At 34.7% G+C, this 18,354-nt stretch overlaps 1 protein-coding gene across 1 annotated transcript in view; it reads left to right on the top strand.

The window, feature by feature from the left end:
* Positions 1–18,354, top strand: part of LOC121382752 (putative molluscan insulin-related peptide(s) receptor) — an 84,804-nt gene that overhangs the window by 13,763 nt on the left and 52,687 nt on the right. The window contains exons 2-4 of the mRNA XM_041512333.1: positions 1,125–1,658; positions 15,016–15,200; positions 15,777–15,951. Coding sequence (XP_041368267.1) covers positions 1,125–1,658; positions 15,016–15,200; positions 15,777–15,951 — 894 coding nt within the window. The remainder of the gene's footprint in view (positions 1–1,124; positions 1,659–15,015; positions 15,201–15,776; positions 15,952–18,354) is intronic.

Genomic DNA, 18,354 nt, shown 5'->3' with positions numbered 1-18,354 from the left:
GTACTAGCACAACAACAATGCTATACTACCCTGAGTTGTAACCTCCACTGCAGAATTATCTCCCCTTGCCGGATGTATAACCTACACTCGCGCATGGGTAGACCGTATATCCTCGTTTTTTGATTCTGCAGTCCTCCATTGCAGTTGTGTTTGAGTTCTGTAGTAAAAAATTTGTCAAATTGTTTATTAATTTGTAATTTTGTTTTACTCTGTCATACGAGGTCTTTTGGGTGATTTACACAGGGGGTTAATGTCTGACACGGCTTCCTCGGGCTCCAACCAGTTGGTTGTGTGTGCCGAGGGGGGTTGTCTTAAACGACTGCCCCAGTTTGATCAGCATTTGTTATGTCGTTCTTGTTGTTTTGAACGCCAGTGTCATATCTGTGTAAATTGGTCCCCCTCCACGTCGGGGAAGGCTAAGAAGCTGTCAAAAGACGCCGAGCGTAAGAGGATGATTAGACGTGAACGGGACGGGCGGAGCACAGTGGCAACCTCCGGGGTCGTGCTCCATACCGATTTGCCCCTGCGTGTGCTGTAACCTCACCGTGGTGCAGGGGTGTAACATTCTCTTTTGAGAATGGCCAATACAGCACAAAATTGAAGTTTTGAGTAAAATTCAGTATCCGTAAAATTCTGTGATATTTGTGTTTTTGCACAGTTCTTTACACTATTTTTGTTTAAGTCTTGAATTTTTATATTGATGTTGATCATCACTTTATTTATTTGCATTACCATAGTTTGACACCCAATAGCTGATGTATTTTTCATGCTGGGGTGTCGTTAAACATTCATTCCATACCGATTTGCCGTCGGTCGGCAAGTCGGTGTCCACTTCAAAGAGCTTTGGACAAGTGGTAGGCGCAAGGGCACCTCCTCGTCTGTTCGCCATCTTCATGGTGATACTAGTAAACCCGAAGCGCCGCTTGGCGCGGAGGGGGCGCTGTTGCTCCCTGCTTTGGCTGAAGCAGGGAAGTTTGCCACTAGATACAAATTATGGCTATACATGTAGGTGAGCATTTTGTCTAGATGGCAAATGCATAGTTAAATTGTAAACAATGCATGATTTGATACATGTACTAGTATGCTTTAGTTAAAACATTTTTTCTTTTTTTTCTTTATTGCAGTTTGTGGTGACATCGATATTCGCAATGAAGTTACCAACTTCAAACAACTTGAAGACTGTGTGGTCATCGAAGGAAAGCTTCATATCCAGCTCATAGCAAACACAGATGAACGTGACTTTGACAAGTACTCTTTTCCAAAACTTGTTGAAATAACAGGCCACCTTTTCTTATACAGAGTTTATGGTCTAAAGACATTACGAAATCTATTTCCGAACCTTGCCGTCATACGTGGGCAGGAGCTGTTTTACAACTATGCTCTGGTGGCATATGAAATGCCCGACATGGAAACTTTGGGTCTCCAGAGCTTGACAACAATCATGCGTGGTGCAGTCCGGATGGAAAAGAATAACAAACTGTGCTACATTGAAACGATTGACTGGTCCCGTGTGGCTATCGGAGTCCCCGTCGGGGCCCACGACATGAAGGACAACAAGGAGCAGCAGGAAACCTGCGTAAACGTCTGTCCCGAATCGTGTCCCTCCACCAACGGAAAGTCCTACTGCTGGACTGCAGAGATCTGCCAGAAAAATCTAGGTAAGAGTACTAAGACACTTGAATACTGGCTGAAATTGTACATGTATACATGTGTGCACAGATGAAAGGTTTCCAGATTTCCCCCGAATTCCAGGTTTTTAATCGTCTGTACAATGGTTTGTATGCAGATATGAACGGTTTTTTTTATTTTTCCAGAATTCCAGGTTTTTAATTGTCTGTACAGTGGTTAGGGGCTTTCCAAGCTGTTTGACAAAACATTTCTGTATTTTCTGTCCAAAACATGCAATATGAATGGTTTTGACTCATGCTTTCAAGTGTGCATCCATTCTGAATAGGGGCCGCCATTTTAGAACATTGTGCAACCTTAATCGTAGGGCCAGTTTCGGTACCTGACCACCAGTATTAAAATGTCCATGTTTTTGTTTTTTTCGTAACCTACTTTCATCTCTGTACATGTATCTTGGCTTGCCCAGATGACAGATAAATATTACATCCCTGCATGGTGTCAGTGTTCTTGTTGCCCCATTTAAGTGGGGTTGGATGCCCTGCTATTGCATTTTGCCACCCTTTATTTTTCTGCACCCGTCTTTATTTCCTGCATCCTATTATATTTTACAAAAAAAATTTGATCAGTCAGCACACTGGACATCAAAGGAAACAAGCTGCAGTTTGTTCAAACACGCAACTGACGAAAAACTTCAGTAGCTTACAATGTTTATTAATTTAACAATAATATATACACATCAACTCCATTACAAAAACAAAACTTTTTATTAGCTGGCAATATCAAAGTGATCGATTTATTCAATGAAGATGGAAATAAAATGAACAGAATTTTTTTATAATGTCAGACCGTTAACATTTCTCAATTAACTGTACTTAAAAGATGAGTCCAGAATTGCATATCAACTTTTTTGTATCAAATACTGAGGGGCAGAATAAGGAGTATGTCTTTCACAAAGTTGACCAACACACAATGATATATCAGGGGTAGAAACTAACACATGCCCCCTCGCCCGAGGCGATTGGAAATCACTGGGGGCAAGTAGAATTTAAAAGATGCTAGTCCCCAGGGCAAGTAATTTTTAGTAGATCTGACCCATATTTAAGAAGCTACCAGACTATATCGCCAATCGAACCAGCTAAGCATTAATTTATGTCATCAAAATAAATTTGTCAAGAAAGATTGCTGATCGGCTGATGCATTTGGTCTCGCTAAATCAGGATGTTTACAGTAATCCCTATGGAATGTTTTGTTTTTTGCTTCCGAATCCAACTGGCTATAAAAATTGCCGTAACGTCCCGATTATTGCAATAATTAGCAAGAGGCATGTTCAAAAGATTCAATGCTTGAATTAACCCAGTCTGCTTTTTTCACAAAAAAGCCTGTTTTCCATTAAAGCGATTCAATTTAGTGCTTGTATACAGAACCGTCTATACTTGTTTTTGCGCGTGGGTATCTCTTCCGAGTTATCCTTCTTGAAGATGATTTTTCAGCCATGATGAAACCGTATCAACGTCCCAAATTGTGTTTGGCTAACGAATTTGATACTTACAGAAATAATATTCTCTATTTTTCAGTTATGGTACATAAAATGAAATACATGTGTATATTCCAATCGGTTAACAAAACATAATCAACAACGTGGACATAAAACGAATTCATTCTAGTAAACAAGTGTAACGGGCACATATTTGCATTTAAACAGTTTCTTCACACACGTCTTGGATATCAAGGTTTTATCCATTTAGAATGCTTATGGCTCATGTTCAGTTAAAAAGCATGATTATTAATAAGTTTTTAGATCTAACATATGGCTCGAAATATGAAGTAAAATTTGGCCTGGGGTCTTTTTTTAAATAGGTAAAAAAAATATAGGTCGAACTAAGAAAAAATAATGTTTGCTGGTGAAGGAGGATTTGGGTATCTTTTACATTTATTAATTTTAAAATAAAAAACAATTAAAAAGGCCCAAAAACTATTCATACACAAAAGGAAATCTTTGACTTGCATGTTTAGTTTTAAGATCTCCTTGTTAAGTTTGTTCATTAAAAGTTGCAGATTATACTCAAAGAATGATATGCTATCTTTGAGTGCATTATGTACATGTACATGTAACTTGGGTTTCTGCCAGAGGGTAAAACGGGTATACATGTAGCACCATACCCAATTTCTTTTGCAAATATTTTGTTTTCTTAGTTAACTTTTTGACAGAATTAATTAATCTTATCATTACTCGGGGTTTCTGCCAGAGGGTAAAATAGGTATGGCACCAGACCCAAAAATGTTTGCATATTTTATTTGTTTATGTTAACTTTTGACAAAATTAATTGCTCTTATCATTACTATATGATTTTCTTAACCCTAATGCAAAACTTAACCCATTTTCTTTTTTGGGGTTGACTGTGTTTGCATTCAATTCCATAGTGTCATACCCCAAAATTTCTTTCTGTCAGAAACACTGGTGTTAAGAGTGCTTGCTTGAGGTGTGTGATATGGGTAGCAGAATTGATTGCTTTTAGTGGACTGCAAGTCTTTGTGGTTCTACAGGTATGATGTGATCAAATCTGTAAGGTTCAAGTACAGCTAGGTATGAGGAAAATATTAAATCAGTTTTAAACATTGCTAAAAATTTAACTTTTTTCTTATGGCAAGATCAAGGGGATAATGGAGGAACATTTTAGCTACTTTTATGCATTTAATTGTTCGTGTTGAATTAAGGTTTTTGTCAAAACAACTTATTTTTTATTTATTCTGTAGGTTATAGGTTCCTTTACAATATTTAAATTAATGCAACTGTTTTAAGTACCATAAATGGGTTTTTGATATTCGGTAATGGAGGGACATATAATGTACATGGCATAGAATGACTTGCCTGGGGTTTTGGTTGTTTTTATATATATATATAATATCTGCTGTGCTAGGCATCTAATATTGTCCACTTGTTCTGATAAACGAAAATCTGCTTGAACAAGCAAAATGTACCACAAAGGTTATTCATTGGACAAGAACTTGAAGTACTGGGTAAAATTTTACAAAGCAGTATCGTTTTGAGCAATAAAAAGTGCTTATCACCCTTGCATTTGAATAAAACAAACTACTTATTTAGACAAGTGAAAATGTTGGTAGACAAGTGGATTTTAGGATGTACTTGTCTGGTGCACTGTTGTGAAAAATTTCTGCTTATAAATATTTCTATTACTGATTTACACCCAAAATTGTAAAAAACAAAAACAAAACAACAACAACATTATTTAAAAAACTCTTTTAAAACAATGGGCAAAAATGTAATTTTACTATTTAGTTTAATATTTAATTTTAATTAAAAACATTTTAAGAAATATACACATACATTTATAGACTTGTCTTGTTCTGCAATGTTTTCCATAAATCTGACATTATAACAGTCAATTTGGATGTTATTTTTTATTTAATATTGATTGATGATGTTGTGTTGCCTTTGAAATACTGTTTTTCATTTTTTTTTAAATTGGTTTGAGCAGTTACGTGCAGCATGCCCACGTAAATTGTTTCTGTCAACAGCATCAGGTTCTCTATTATTGTTACAACTAATCAACGGCTGTAGTGTGTGCTGTCCTTTCTGGGGCATGGTGCATATATAAAAGATATACCTTGCTACTAATGAAAAATGCAGAAGACTTCCTCTCTAAGACTATAGGTCAAAATTACCAAAAGTTTAACATCCAATAGTTGATTAATAAATCAATGTGCTCTAATGGTGTTGTTAAACAAAACATTTTTTTCATCTTTCTTTCTTAAAGAGGCATCAGGAAGTATATACTTGCTACATGTACTAATTTTGATTTAATTATATTTTGGTGTGTAAAAATAATCATTTTACTTGTTGAGTCAGGGATAATTATTAATATATATCTAGGTATTGCCGTTGTTATATAGCAGTGTATTGCATTATATATGAATGTGTATTGTGACATTTATTGCACTTATTATATCAACAGTGGAGTATGTGAATGTTTGAAAATCAATGGTTGTATTGAAGATTTAAGTTCGTTTCATAAAGTATTACTGTTGTCAGTTATGTTACATTGGAAATGTTTAGAATATATACAAAGACAAAAGGGCAATTAAATATTGAAAGTCTGTCCATATTGAACAGTAGGTAGTGTAGATCATAAAATTAATATGATCATACGAAAGATGCAAGTCCATGTTACTTGCATATATAGTATGACACATTTATCATATTTATGTCTGTGTCACAGGTCATTAAAACAAAATAAATGTTTTTTTTTAAATACATGTCTTTATATTTAACACAGTACTTAATTCCAAAGTACGCATTAATTTCATGTTGCATTTTTATATGACCACCATCATTTGCATTAAATTAGGGACACATTAATTTCAGTATCAACACAAGCTTTGAAAATGAACTGAAGCTTTTAAACATACATGTATGTCAAAATCCTCTTCAATTAAAGTGTTGTACTGACAATTGGTGTAAATCATTTATCATTTCCATTAAAAGACAAATCAAGTAATCCATTTCATTTTTGCATAACCTGTCATGGCCATACATGTATACGTGAATGATGTCCAATATTTAATGTGTAAAAAAATGGGTGGGTGGGGTCTGTTTCAATCGACAATGAAAAATGTATTTAAAATTGTCCACTCACACGTAAAAACAATTGCTGGGAACATTTTTTGATTAATATTCTATTTGAATAATTAATTGATTAAATATAGTGTTCATGTCAGAATAAACATCTTTTGATTAATATTCTATTTGAATAATTAATTGATTAAATATAGTGTTCATGTCAGAATAAACAGCCATATTGTAGCTTTTGATATTTGGAATTTGTTTTGCCAACATTGCCGATCAAAGCAACATTGAATCAATTCACCAGGGTCAGTTTTCCTATTGTTTCAATGAAATTTTCTTTTAAAAGTGTTTTACAGGTATCTGATAATTGAAAATTAGCTTGAACCGTTTGCAGTTTATGCATCCACATTCTAAAACACGAAACAATAGTGTGGCAATTGTATTGCAAAGTATTTATAAGCTAAACTGGAGCTTGGCTGTATATGGTTCTGTATATACCCTTCGGTATCGGTATCATGTCAATGCCGATTTATCATACCGAAAATATTTTAAAATACTGAAATTTTGGAAATGAAAACTGTTTTCCGCCATTTAATAAAACACTAACAAGATATCTAATGAACACAAAATGGGTTGGGTATATATCAGACGAGAGCCTTCTGTATGGAATTTAATTTTATTTAGATAAAATTAGCGGGTGAGCCTGAACGTAGGCATGCATGTAAAGCCGAGTATACCGAAAATAACCGCTCGATATTAGTATTGTGTCAATATCGAATATTGTACCAATACCGAGGTAAGTCACCCCCAAAATACCGATATCAATACCAAATCTCAAATTTCAATAACACCCAGCTCCAACTAAAAACATTCCAATATCATATTTATGACCAAAGTGCTTAGTCACGATATAATTTATTACTAATATCTATAATTGATCTGCAATGAACTGTGATATGCTTTGTGACATATTTAATGTTATGAGAACCACACTTTAAGTAGACCTGTTCAAAAATAAAGAAAGAAATGTTTTGTTTTAGGATTGTCTGTTATTTCTTTTACATTCATGGGGTATGAACAAAAAGAATCATCTGCAAACTATGATATTTACTACTAATAACAATAAAAGTTATATTTATATAGTTATATTTTATTTTGATTTTGATTTTTTAGGGATTCTTAACAATAACACTTGATAACACAAAGTACCAATATAAAGTGATGTCATCAGATATGTCATTCCTTGACAATGTTATTTTAAAATATGTTCAACAAGAAATTAACAAACTTGCATTGTTATGTTTGGACCAATGGGATGACGTTAAATTATTTATAATGACTGTAACGGACGTTTTATTATATTTAATACTGCACTCAACACATTTTATTATGGTTATATGGCATCAGATGTATGCTTGAAGATCACATATAACTAGAGAGGAACTCTGCTGATGTTACTCTATGGACTATTCTTCTGATTTAACAGCAATGGATCTTTTGTATGCACCATCCCACAGATAGGATAGTACATATCACATCTTTTGTAATATATCAGTTGTGGAGCAGTGGCTGGAATAAAACATACCAGTAGTCCAATGGAGCATGCACTGATGGGGATCGGTCTTAGGCTTTACCACTGGGCCATGACCCTCTGCAACCTGTTTAGTCATGGTGGGAGGATTATCTACGGCACATTGTGTGACCCAAAAACAATTCAAGTGAAAAAATTGATAAACTTCAGTATTCACTGATTTTTGCTTGTGACTTTGTACTAAGAATTATTAAGAACAATGATTACACATAAAGTGGTTATTAGCCGTTGCATGTTTTAAACAAAATATCTGTTTATATAGATGTGCCCATACACATGGCTTATTTACATTTTATTTGAATTGTTACATTTGTAGTCAATGGGAATGGCCATTTTGTTGTCTGGTAAAGAACCGTGCAGTAGTTAGTCGGTTAATTTATTTGACCTCGCACTGATTGTTTACACACCCAAGTAAGAATGGCAGTGTAAAGAAAATATTGATTGAGCTGGCTGATTGTACTGCACTGCAGGGAAGTTTCACTCTTGGACAATACACATGGGCTGGCTACTTGAAGGAGGCAGACAGGTTCATTGAGCTGTCAGCAAAATGCAGGGCGAGATGAAAGGAAGACACAGTTGTGTTGTTTATTTTAGATATGCTTGACTGACTTTCAGTGAGACAGGTGTATGTCTACATGAAGCAAATTCCTTAAGAAATGGACACAGCTAGCTTACTCCATAATAAAATATTACGAGGATGCCGAGATTTACTACTATTTAGCATTTGGATCAAAGTTCTGTGTATATAGAGTATTTTATGAGTGAACACTGATGGAAATAAACATATTAAACATGTGAAATACATGACTTTATTTTGTTGACACATTTACATTCTAATTGGTGGTCAGCAGAAATTGGTGGTCATAATATTATGTGCCAGTTAGCCCAGACCAGTGTTGAGCATAGAAGGCAGAACCCTGATTTGGATTATATACCAGTTACGCTTTGTTTAATAAATCTGGAACTTATAAAGTTCAGGATATTCAAAGCAGGTGATCAAGATGTTAAGAATGTGAAATGGTCATTAAGAGTGCACAAATAATCAGTTGTCAAAGTTATATCAGGGCTCACACCGCAAATCATTTGTTTTAGCCAATTTTCAGATATTAACAATTAGGTAATTTGTCTGAATGGGCAAGGTGAGCCTTCATTATTCATACATATCATGTGCATGTACACACCCTTTTCCAGGCACCACTAAAAGTATGTGTTTTAAGGGCTGGGGTATGTCACTAATTTCAATTTGCCAAAAGAAAAGAAAAAATTGTTTTTAAAAAATGAAAGAAAAAAGGTTCTGTCTTTATGTGCAATTTGTAGAAACATTGGTCATGGTATAAATACTAGTAAAACACTATACTTACATGTACTCATACATATAGTAAAACATTTTGCTCTACAGAAAATAAAAAAATATTTTTATGGGTTTATATTGTGAACACACACACACACACACACACACGTATATATATATATATATATATGTATTATATATATATATATATATATATATGTATATATGTATATGTATATTGTAGACAATAGATCTCCAACTATATGTACTACTATAATAGTAGAGACAGATTAATAAAAGAATTAACAGTCAAATGTAGAGTTGAATGTAATAACCCAATCAAGAAAATATCAGTGCATATAGCAATACTTTTTATGGCCAGTGATAAGTAAAGTGTTTCCATCGCAGGTAAGGGGCAGAACATATCCCAGTGGTAAAGCGTTCACTTGATGCGAGGTTGGTCTAGGATCGATTGGGCTATTTCTCGTTCCAGCCAGTGCTCCACAACTGGTGTAACAAAGGCCATGGTATGTACTATCCTGTCTGCGATGATGCATATAAAATATCCCTTGCTGCTAATCGAAAATAGTAGTTCATGAAGTGGCGACAGCAGGTTTCATCTATCAATGTGTGTGTGGTCCTTAACCATATTTCTGATGCCATATAATTATAAATAAAATGTGTTGAGAGCGTTGTTAAATAAAACATTTTCTTCCATCACAGGTAAAACGTTTAGAATACCTTATTCAAAAGGGAAGACATGGCACAGGCTTAATTAATATTTGTTACTTGGCACCTTGCAGGGTTTCTGCTTGAAAGAAATATTTGGGTATGTCACTATGGAAGACAAAATGATGAATCCAATGGAATAGTGATATATTTATATAGATGATCTATGTTCACTTTGTATATTCCTTCCATAATGTGTCACCCTGCTGTACATATGAAAAGAATAGTTTCATTATCATTTAAAGCCAAAATTAATCATACAATAACAATTAAATCATTAATTTTGTCCAAAAAAAAATCTGCAAATTTGTTTGGGTATAGCTCAGTTAATACCCAAATAATTTTTTTTGGGTGGATGACATTTTACTCTCTGGTAAAAACCCTGCCTTGCTGGAAGATTTCATGTACAACTATCATCGAACATACACAATTTAGGAACTTTACATGAGGCCATTTTTAAATTGATTTAGAATCTCATTTTGGATATTAATTAAAGGATACCACAAATGGTACACAGTAGTGTTGTTTGTCATTATAAATAGTCAATAACACTTATACATCTTTAAAAATATCATATTAATAAAGTCTTTCCAATAAAGCATCATTATTTTTTTCAAAGTGACAAAAACAACAGTAGAAAAACGATATGCAAAAACAGCATGGCTTATCTGCCCTTTAAAAACAGAGCTTGACATCAGCAGGGGAAAACATTAAATCACGTTGTTCAGCTTTTGCCTGCATTCAAGTGTGCGGGAGGGACCCAAGTGAAAAACAGATTTGGATCCTGGCAGGATTGACCGGGACACCACCTTGAGCTTACTTAAGCTTGTGACAACTAAAAATTATTTCACTCAGAACAAATTTGATAATAACTGGTAGCTTATTTATTATCCTCTATATCTCTAATTAAATGGTAACAACAATATTACAGGTTGGAACTTTTAAAGTCCAGTCCTACTGCCATCCTTCATGGGGTATATATGTAGCATTTCACAAACATTCCTTTCCTTTGCCTTAATTTTACATGAGCAAGTAAGAATGGCAACTCTGTATTAAAAGAGAATATCGATTGAACTGCTTGTTGTTCTGTACTGAGAGTTTAGCACTTGGACAATGCACACGTAGGCTGGTTGTACTTGGAAGACAGTTCATTAAGCTGACAGCAAATCACAGACCGAGGTGAAAGGAAGAGACGATGCACATTATGCAGTGGGAAACTATTGTATGGCAATCAGAATATGTCTAGAGAGGATTTGCTGAAGAATTTTTAAAAGGCTCACAGTTTGTTAAATGTTTTGGAGTATATGGGTCAGCCCACTTACTAATGTTTACTTCAACTAACAAAGTTTGTTTTGTTTAAGTTTGACATATAGTCTTAGAGAGGAAACCCACTACATTTTTCCATTAGTAACAAGGGATCGTTTATATGAACCATCCCACAGACAAGATAGCACATACCACAGCCTTTGATATACCAGCATGGCTGTTAACTGTCCGTCGTGAGACGGATTTCCGTCGTCAGAGAAATTGTGGAAATTATTTTTTCAGTCTTTTTTTTTTTTTTTTTTTTTTTAAATAAGAATCACTTCAGCCGTTTTCGGTTTCCGTAATGTCAACCCGATCACTTCGGCCGTTTTCTTTGCCCCACTGACCCCCCTTTAGGTACCTATCGGATGGGTATAATCTACCATACATTTTGGGGCCGATGAACGTCCCCATTCCCCTAACGTAAATTCCCAATCCAATATCAAACCTTTTCCCAATTACGACCCAACAGTTTCCCAATAAAGATTCACAAAGTTGCTCTTATGACGGATACTTGAACTCATAAAAATGTTTTAAAATTTAGCTAATTGTATTTTTTTTTTTTTTTCCGATCAATTACGAACACGTGACGAACAAGTCTGACCTGGATATGCAAATTAGTTTTATCCTGTTTTGATACAGTCTGTTGTGTCGTAGTTTTTAGTAATAATGCCTACATTGTCTGATATAATACAGTTTTGGTAGAAGAATACAACTTTTTGTTTTAATTCATCCATTTGCGTTAACACATTTGGGATCTATCGCAACACGTCCAATCCGCTATTTACATAGTCTGAACGGACATAGAAAGTAAAGTACTGACTTATAATGTGCACCCTGCACTATCGTTTGCTGTGCTATTTTATAGATCTTATTTTGTAAAAAGGTGTGTATATATGTTTCGTACTTTTTTTTCAAATATTTTATTATTATTATTATTATTTTTTTAAAATCATTTTTGGTATGGTTTTTGTAATTAAAAAAAAACAAAAAAAAAACGTTACTACAGTAGTTGTAAATTAAGTGAAAAACCCCCACCTTTAATTTAAATGTGCTACTCACTCCCTTTGAAGTAATGGCCATACCCGATGTCACATCATATGATGAACAGCACGTGTGAGTTTGAACACTGTTACAATGTAATAGTTCTGCTGGGAGATATTAGATTGCGTATTATAGATATTGAAACTTAATGAAGTTGATCCGGTCAAATATAACATTTACCGACCAGCGGTATGTTACTTCTTTATTATTTACGATTGAATAATGGGATCATTCGAGAACTACGCAACGTGCACTAAGGAGTGTGGGAATTATGGGATGTGACAAAACGTAATTGGGGGGGGGGGGGGTGTGTGTGTTATTGTGCAACGTAATGTTAATTCATAAAGTAAAATGCAACGAGTCATTGCCATTTTATGTTAACATATATGTATTACTAAAGACCCCAAAGTAAAATATGACACGGTCACAAAACGTTACAAGGGGAGAGGGGTATTGAAACTGCAAGATTTTGCGTTACGTATTGTTAACTGACAAAAAGATCAACAAAGGACTATTCAACATTAGCGTAATGCAGTATCAGACATTGGCTTTTACCTCAATTTTTAACGACCCCTCCCCATTCCATAATGAATTTGCAATAACACAAGGGCCACCCGATGTAAATGTATTTGAATATTTGATTTGCTGTCCATCAGCTAGTGGTCAAGCCTAAATAAATAATATCAGGTAATAATGCAAACTTTAAAAAAAATGCCCGTACTAGGGCTGTAGCTTATGAAAGAACACCCCAGCAAATGTAAGGCTAATAGGACTATTTCCCAGTGGCGTAGCCCGGGAGGGGGGGGGGGGGGGGGACAGGCGGCCATGCCCCCAATCCCGAGAAATGTTTACCTTTTCGCTTATTAATAACTTTAAAAAGGTTCCTGTGTTATATCCCACTACACAATTGCCCTCTCCCCCCCCCCCCCCCCCCCCCCCCAATACAAAATCCTGCCTACGCCACTGCTATTTCCATTAATATAGGTTCACTGCAGGACCCATCAAATTAATGTTTTTGTCCAATAAAATAAATAACATGGTGTGGGATGGGAGAAATACATGTTTAAAGTGGACTACAATTGTCATATAAAACAATACCATTTTGAATGCCCTGTACCTTGAAATTTCAGTCACAACATTTTACTTTTGTTAACAGCCATGGTACACTGTCTGGAATGAGAAATAGCCCAGTGGGCCCACCGACGGGGATTGATCCCAAACCAACCACACATCAAGTGAATGCTTTACCACTGAGCTACGTCCCACCCTACTTCAACTGAAGTCATAAATTTTTGCATTAAACAATATTTATTCGGGACTTTTAAATTATATTCTGTCTTCAATACCTATCTCTAATATATATGTTTATCTTTATAAATTATAGTATGTTGAACAAGGTTTTATTTTATTTTATATTTATGTCATGTACAGATAACACCATGAAACAAACTGAGGGAATGATTATTTGCTTCCCTAACTTGGATATTTCTCTGGGTTTTTTAGCATTAATGTTTATAATCCTTTGTTTTAATTATTTTTTTAATTATTATTTATTTATTTATTTATTTATTTATTTATTTATTTGTTTTGTTTTAATAAATAAGTGGAGTAGTCTACTCCAAATTTCTCAAAATTAAAAAGGTGTAGGCTTTTTTGTTAAAAGTAAACAAACACATTTTTTTTACCATATTTCAGGAGTGCTGATTTCAGATATTTTGTTTGCCCAGCTTGATTTTGAGTTTTTACCTAAAAATGACTGTCCTTGAGCTAGTCTCAAAGGAGTCATTGGCAGCCAGAGAGATTATAGCTCCATTTAAGTTTTACTTGTTAAGCATTAGTAAGGGAAAAATAAATATTAAGGAAAAAGGTTCTGTCTTTTGGTGCAGTTTGTAGAAAAACAAATAAATGTATAGTGATTTCCCTAGAAAGGCAAGGCATGGTAGACCATGCAAACAATTTTGGGGCATTTTTACCATTTTCAGGGCACTTAATTGTTTTTCATTAAAAATAAATGAATTTTTTTAAAAATAGACATTAATGTAATTTATGTGCTTGCTTTAATAAATAAATGGCAAATGATATAAAAAGCATATTTAATTAATTAATAATACCTTTTGGGATGTTTTATAAAGGCAATTTTAGAATTAATTACTGAAAAAGGCTTGTTTAATCTAAGGGCAGCATGGCACAGATTGAGGCAAGATGGTGCTAGACTATTGAGGCATGGTGCTGCACCATGCTAAAACAAGCTAGGGAAAACACTAATGTAATACAAAATGGTAGCTACATGTAGTTTAATAGCTATTGCCCGATCCAGCAAAACTTTTAATAGTTAAAATTGTATAAAATTGCATAGTATGTGGGGGAATGTCATACTAAATTTGTGTCTGTTTGTGTCATACATTAATAAATCTTTTTAAAAAGAATAATTTCATAATTATAAACAATACAAATGATGTAGTTTGAAACACAAATAATTTTCTTTCATCCTTCAATACCCATGAAATCAATTTCAGTTGGGTTTTTTATAGTGAAATCATCCATTCAAAACCGAGGAAACCATATTATATTGCATTCCTGTTCTGGATGGAGGAGCCGGCCAAGGCTAGCACCTGTGCCCAGAACAGGCGTGCACTACCACAGCTTGTTCTGAATGTGCATGTGAATGTACATGTAAAACCCTATGACCTGACCTGGTTATATGGCAGAAAGTTTATAACATACCAGAGATGTGATTTTTCAGCTTTTGATCTGATTTCAGATTTATTTTTGTGTAAAGATCATAAGATCATTTCAACTTTTACTTTTTAATTAGCATCAGTCTTTTAATTTTATTAATTTCAGATTGTCCAAATACTTGTGCTCAGCCTGGCTTCAAGACTGGATATTGTCAGATCGGCACCAGAACATGCTGCCACAAGTCTTGTGTGGGAGGATGTACCGGTCCCCATGCCGATGATTGTATTTCCTGTACCAATGTCACTTACAAGGGAAAATGTGAACCCAGATGCCCTCGTGATACTTACGTGGTAAGTTTTAGTCACCAGAAAGTGAGATGGGTGAGATATTGGTGGAGCACATAGGATTGATTGACATGGATGGAATCAGGCTTTATTTTATTTTATTCTTTTTGTTTTTCTGTCTGTGATCTGTGCTCTGTCCCAACCAGTTTCCTTAGAACTAAAATTCAAGTGGCACACATTAGAAAGAGATCAGATACATTTTTACAAAATAAGAATTGTATACTAGTATATTCTTATTGATGGAAAACCAGTCACATGACATTCTGTAAATAATGATAGTCCCCTCATTTCTGATGGTCAGTCAAAGGTTATAAATTTCTCTCCGAGATCAAACCAATGAAAATGAGGAAGATACAAAATTGCTACTGGCAGCATTTGTCTATTAGCTCGGTTGGTAGACTGTTATGCAGAGAATCTGTGGCTCATTTCCCTCCAGTGGGGGTTGATTTATCTGTTAAATTTGTACTCTGAACTCTACATGATGTATTTACATAGTAAGATTTAAAGTGTATGTAATAAATATACATACCTACATTGTACGTGCATATATGACATTTTATTGGTTCCGTTTTGATTTTCCAGGTTTTAAATCGTCGTTGCTTGCTGGACAAGGAATGCCTGAATTTCAGCCGGAAGTCTCTGTTGATTCACTGGGAAGACAACTCTCCAGGACGCTGTGTTGAAGAGTGTCCACATGGTTATACAATTGATGAGAAACAGCGAGTTTGTCTAAAATGTAAAGGATACTGTCCAAAGGGTAAGTACCTGTCAGGGCTGTATGACAAAAGTTGTCCGCTTGCCTGGAACCAGTGCTTTTGAGTGGAGGACAAGTAAATTGTTCTAACAACTTGCCAAAATAGAAAGACACTTGACCAAGTGTTGTTATTTTTGGGGACAGATTCAAAATCAAAGATGGCCGCCCTGCCTCAGAATAACTGAAATATTATCAATTTCTTCTCAAGTTCCACCATGCGGGTTTCAACCGAACTCAGTCCAAATGATTCTCTCATATCCCTGACCAAGTCTTGTTAGTTTTCGGGCCGATTCGAAATCCAAGATGGCCACCCTGCCTCAGATTAACTGACACATTTTCGACTTCTTCTCAAATTCCACATGGCAGGTTTCAACCAAACTTGGTCCAAATGATCCTCTCATGACCCTGACCTAGTTTTATTTGTTGGGCCGATTCGAAATCCACATATGGTCTTTAAATTTCACCATGCAGATTTCAATCAAACTTGGAACAATGATTCTCCCATGTCCCTAACCAAGAGTTGTTAATGTTTGCCACGATATGAAATCTAATAAGACTGCCCTTGCCTCTGATGAGCCGAGAGATTTTCAACTTGTTCTGAAGTTCCACCATATAGATTTCAGCCAAAGCTGGAACAAATGATCCTCTGATGACTGACCATCACCAGTTTACATCTTCATTTAATTATGTCACAGGTGAAAAATTAGAATTCACAAAATGTTAAGGCATATGTTGTGATGAAATTGGATCATTTATTGGTTCAGGTTACAGTACATAACATAAGTACATCTTCATTTGTTCATTTGCTAGGTTGATGTTAAATTAGCAGTCACCAAATGACCATCTGTGATAAATCATTATTAGAACTTAACACTTTTTAGAGGTACATGTATAGTTAGTGTAATACCAGGTGAGCATTTAAGGTCACATGGGCCTTTTGTTTTAAAAATGTACAGAGCTGTCTACAAACATTTAAACAGATATTCCTTTCTTTTGTTTTCCTTCATGAATCACTGGTCATTGACCTGATGAATTAAAATATATGCTACAATGTTAATTATAAATAAAATTAGGAACTGAAAAGTTTCTAGGATGTACATTATCTTTGAAAGAGAAGGCTATTTCACAGTGTTTGAGAAAGTCACTAGCCCTCACAGAAGCTTTGGCTAGTGTGTTATTTATTATAGTAATCAGGGCTTCTACAATATGGTAGCCTGACACTTGTGGTGAGTGTTTTTCATTGTAGGGCTAGTAAAAAGTTATTCCACCATGCCCGATGTCGAGTAAAAAAAGAAGATGATCAAAACAAAAACTAACTAGAAAAACATCTCCAATCCCCAGCAGAAATGTTGACATATTTGTTCACCAGTCTCACACCAAAATCTAATTATCATCAATTTATATACCATCTAAAAATTCATCTACTTGCCACTTTTAAATTTATTGATATCTAAGACAAGAATAATTTCTAAAAAATACTGTAGCCATGTTGTTTAGTACCAGGGCTCATGCTGTCGGTCGCCACAGTCACCAGTTGCGAAAAATAAACAAAATTGGAAAAAGAATTTTCTGTTTGGCAAACAAATTGGCAATTTTTTTTTTAATTTTGATTTCTAGTAACCAAACATTCTTTCAACCAATTTTGTTGAATTGATCCACCTCGCGGTGTGAATAAATGCCATTTGCATGTCCGCGTGGCCAGTCTACTATTTAATAATCTATTGTTAGCTGCTTGTCATGAAGCTAGAAAACGCGATCAAATAATATGAAATACTTTTTAAGATATGTTACATTGTTGATACTAAATGTTTGATTACTAGCTACAACAAGTTTTATTTTTTATTAGTCGTTTTTTGGTTGTATCAGTTAATGTAAAATCTAGGTCACGTGGTTGAATTCATTTAGACAAAGTGGGTGTCTTGGTAAGGAATACATAGAGATTATTATATGAGTTTGTGTGTCGTACTGATTTTACGAAACGAGTGTCAAGATTATTGTATTACCCGAGCGAGAGTGAGGATAATACATGAATCCTGACACGAGTTTCGTAAAATTAGTATGATTCACATGCGAGTGTAATAATTTCTTTATTATCCACATTATCCAAAACATTATTTTCATGATTAACAAGCTAGGATCATGTCAAAACATTTCATACATGACTAAAAAGAGTCATTGTAATAAGCATTTACACTGGGGAAGCCGCATTAAGTTATGACATCGCTTCCCAAAATGACGTTATTCGATGAGCACGTGAAATCATTATGACACATATGGGTCATACTGGTTATATTTCCCTGAATATCTTGAACCATGTGGATAATAAATATTGTAAACTTCTCACATATATACAATCATTAATTGTTAAAACTTTCAAAGCTTACATATTTTATTTCAAACATATTC

This window comes from Gigantopelta aegis, chromosome 2 (genome assembly GCF_016097555.1).
Source record: "Gigantopelta aegis isolate Gae_Host chromosome 2, Gae_host_genome, whole genome shotgun sequence".
NCBI lineage: Eukaryota > Metazoa > Mollusca > Gastropoda > Neomphalida > Peltospiridae > Gigantopelta > Gigantopelta aegis.
The sequence above is the reverse complement of the archived record's forward strand: the minus strand, read 5'-3'. Positions and strand labels throughout refer to the sequence as shown.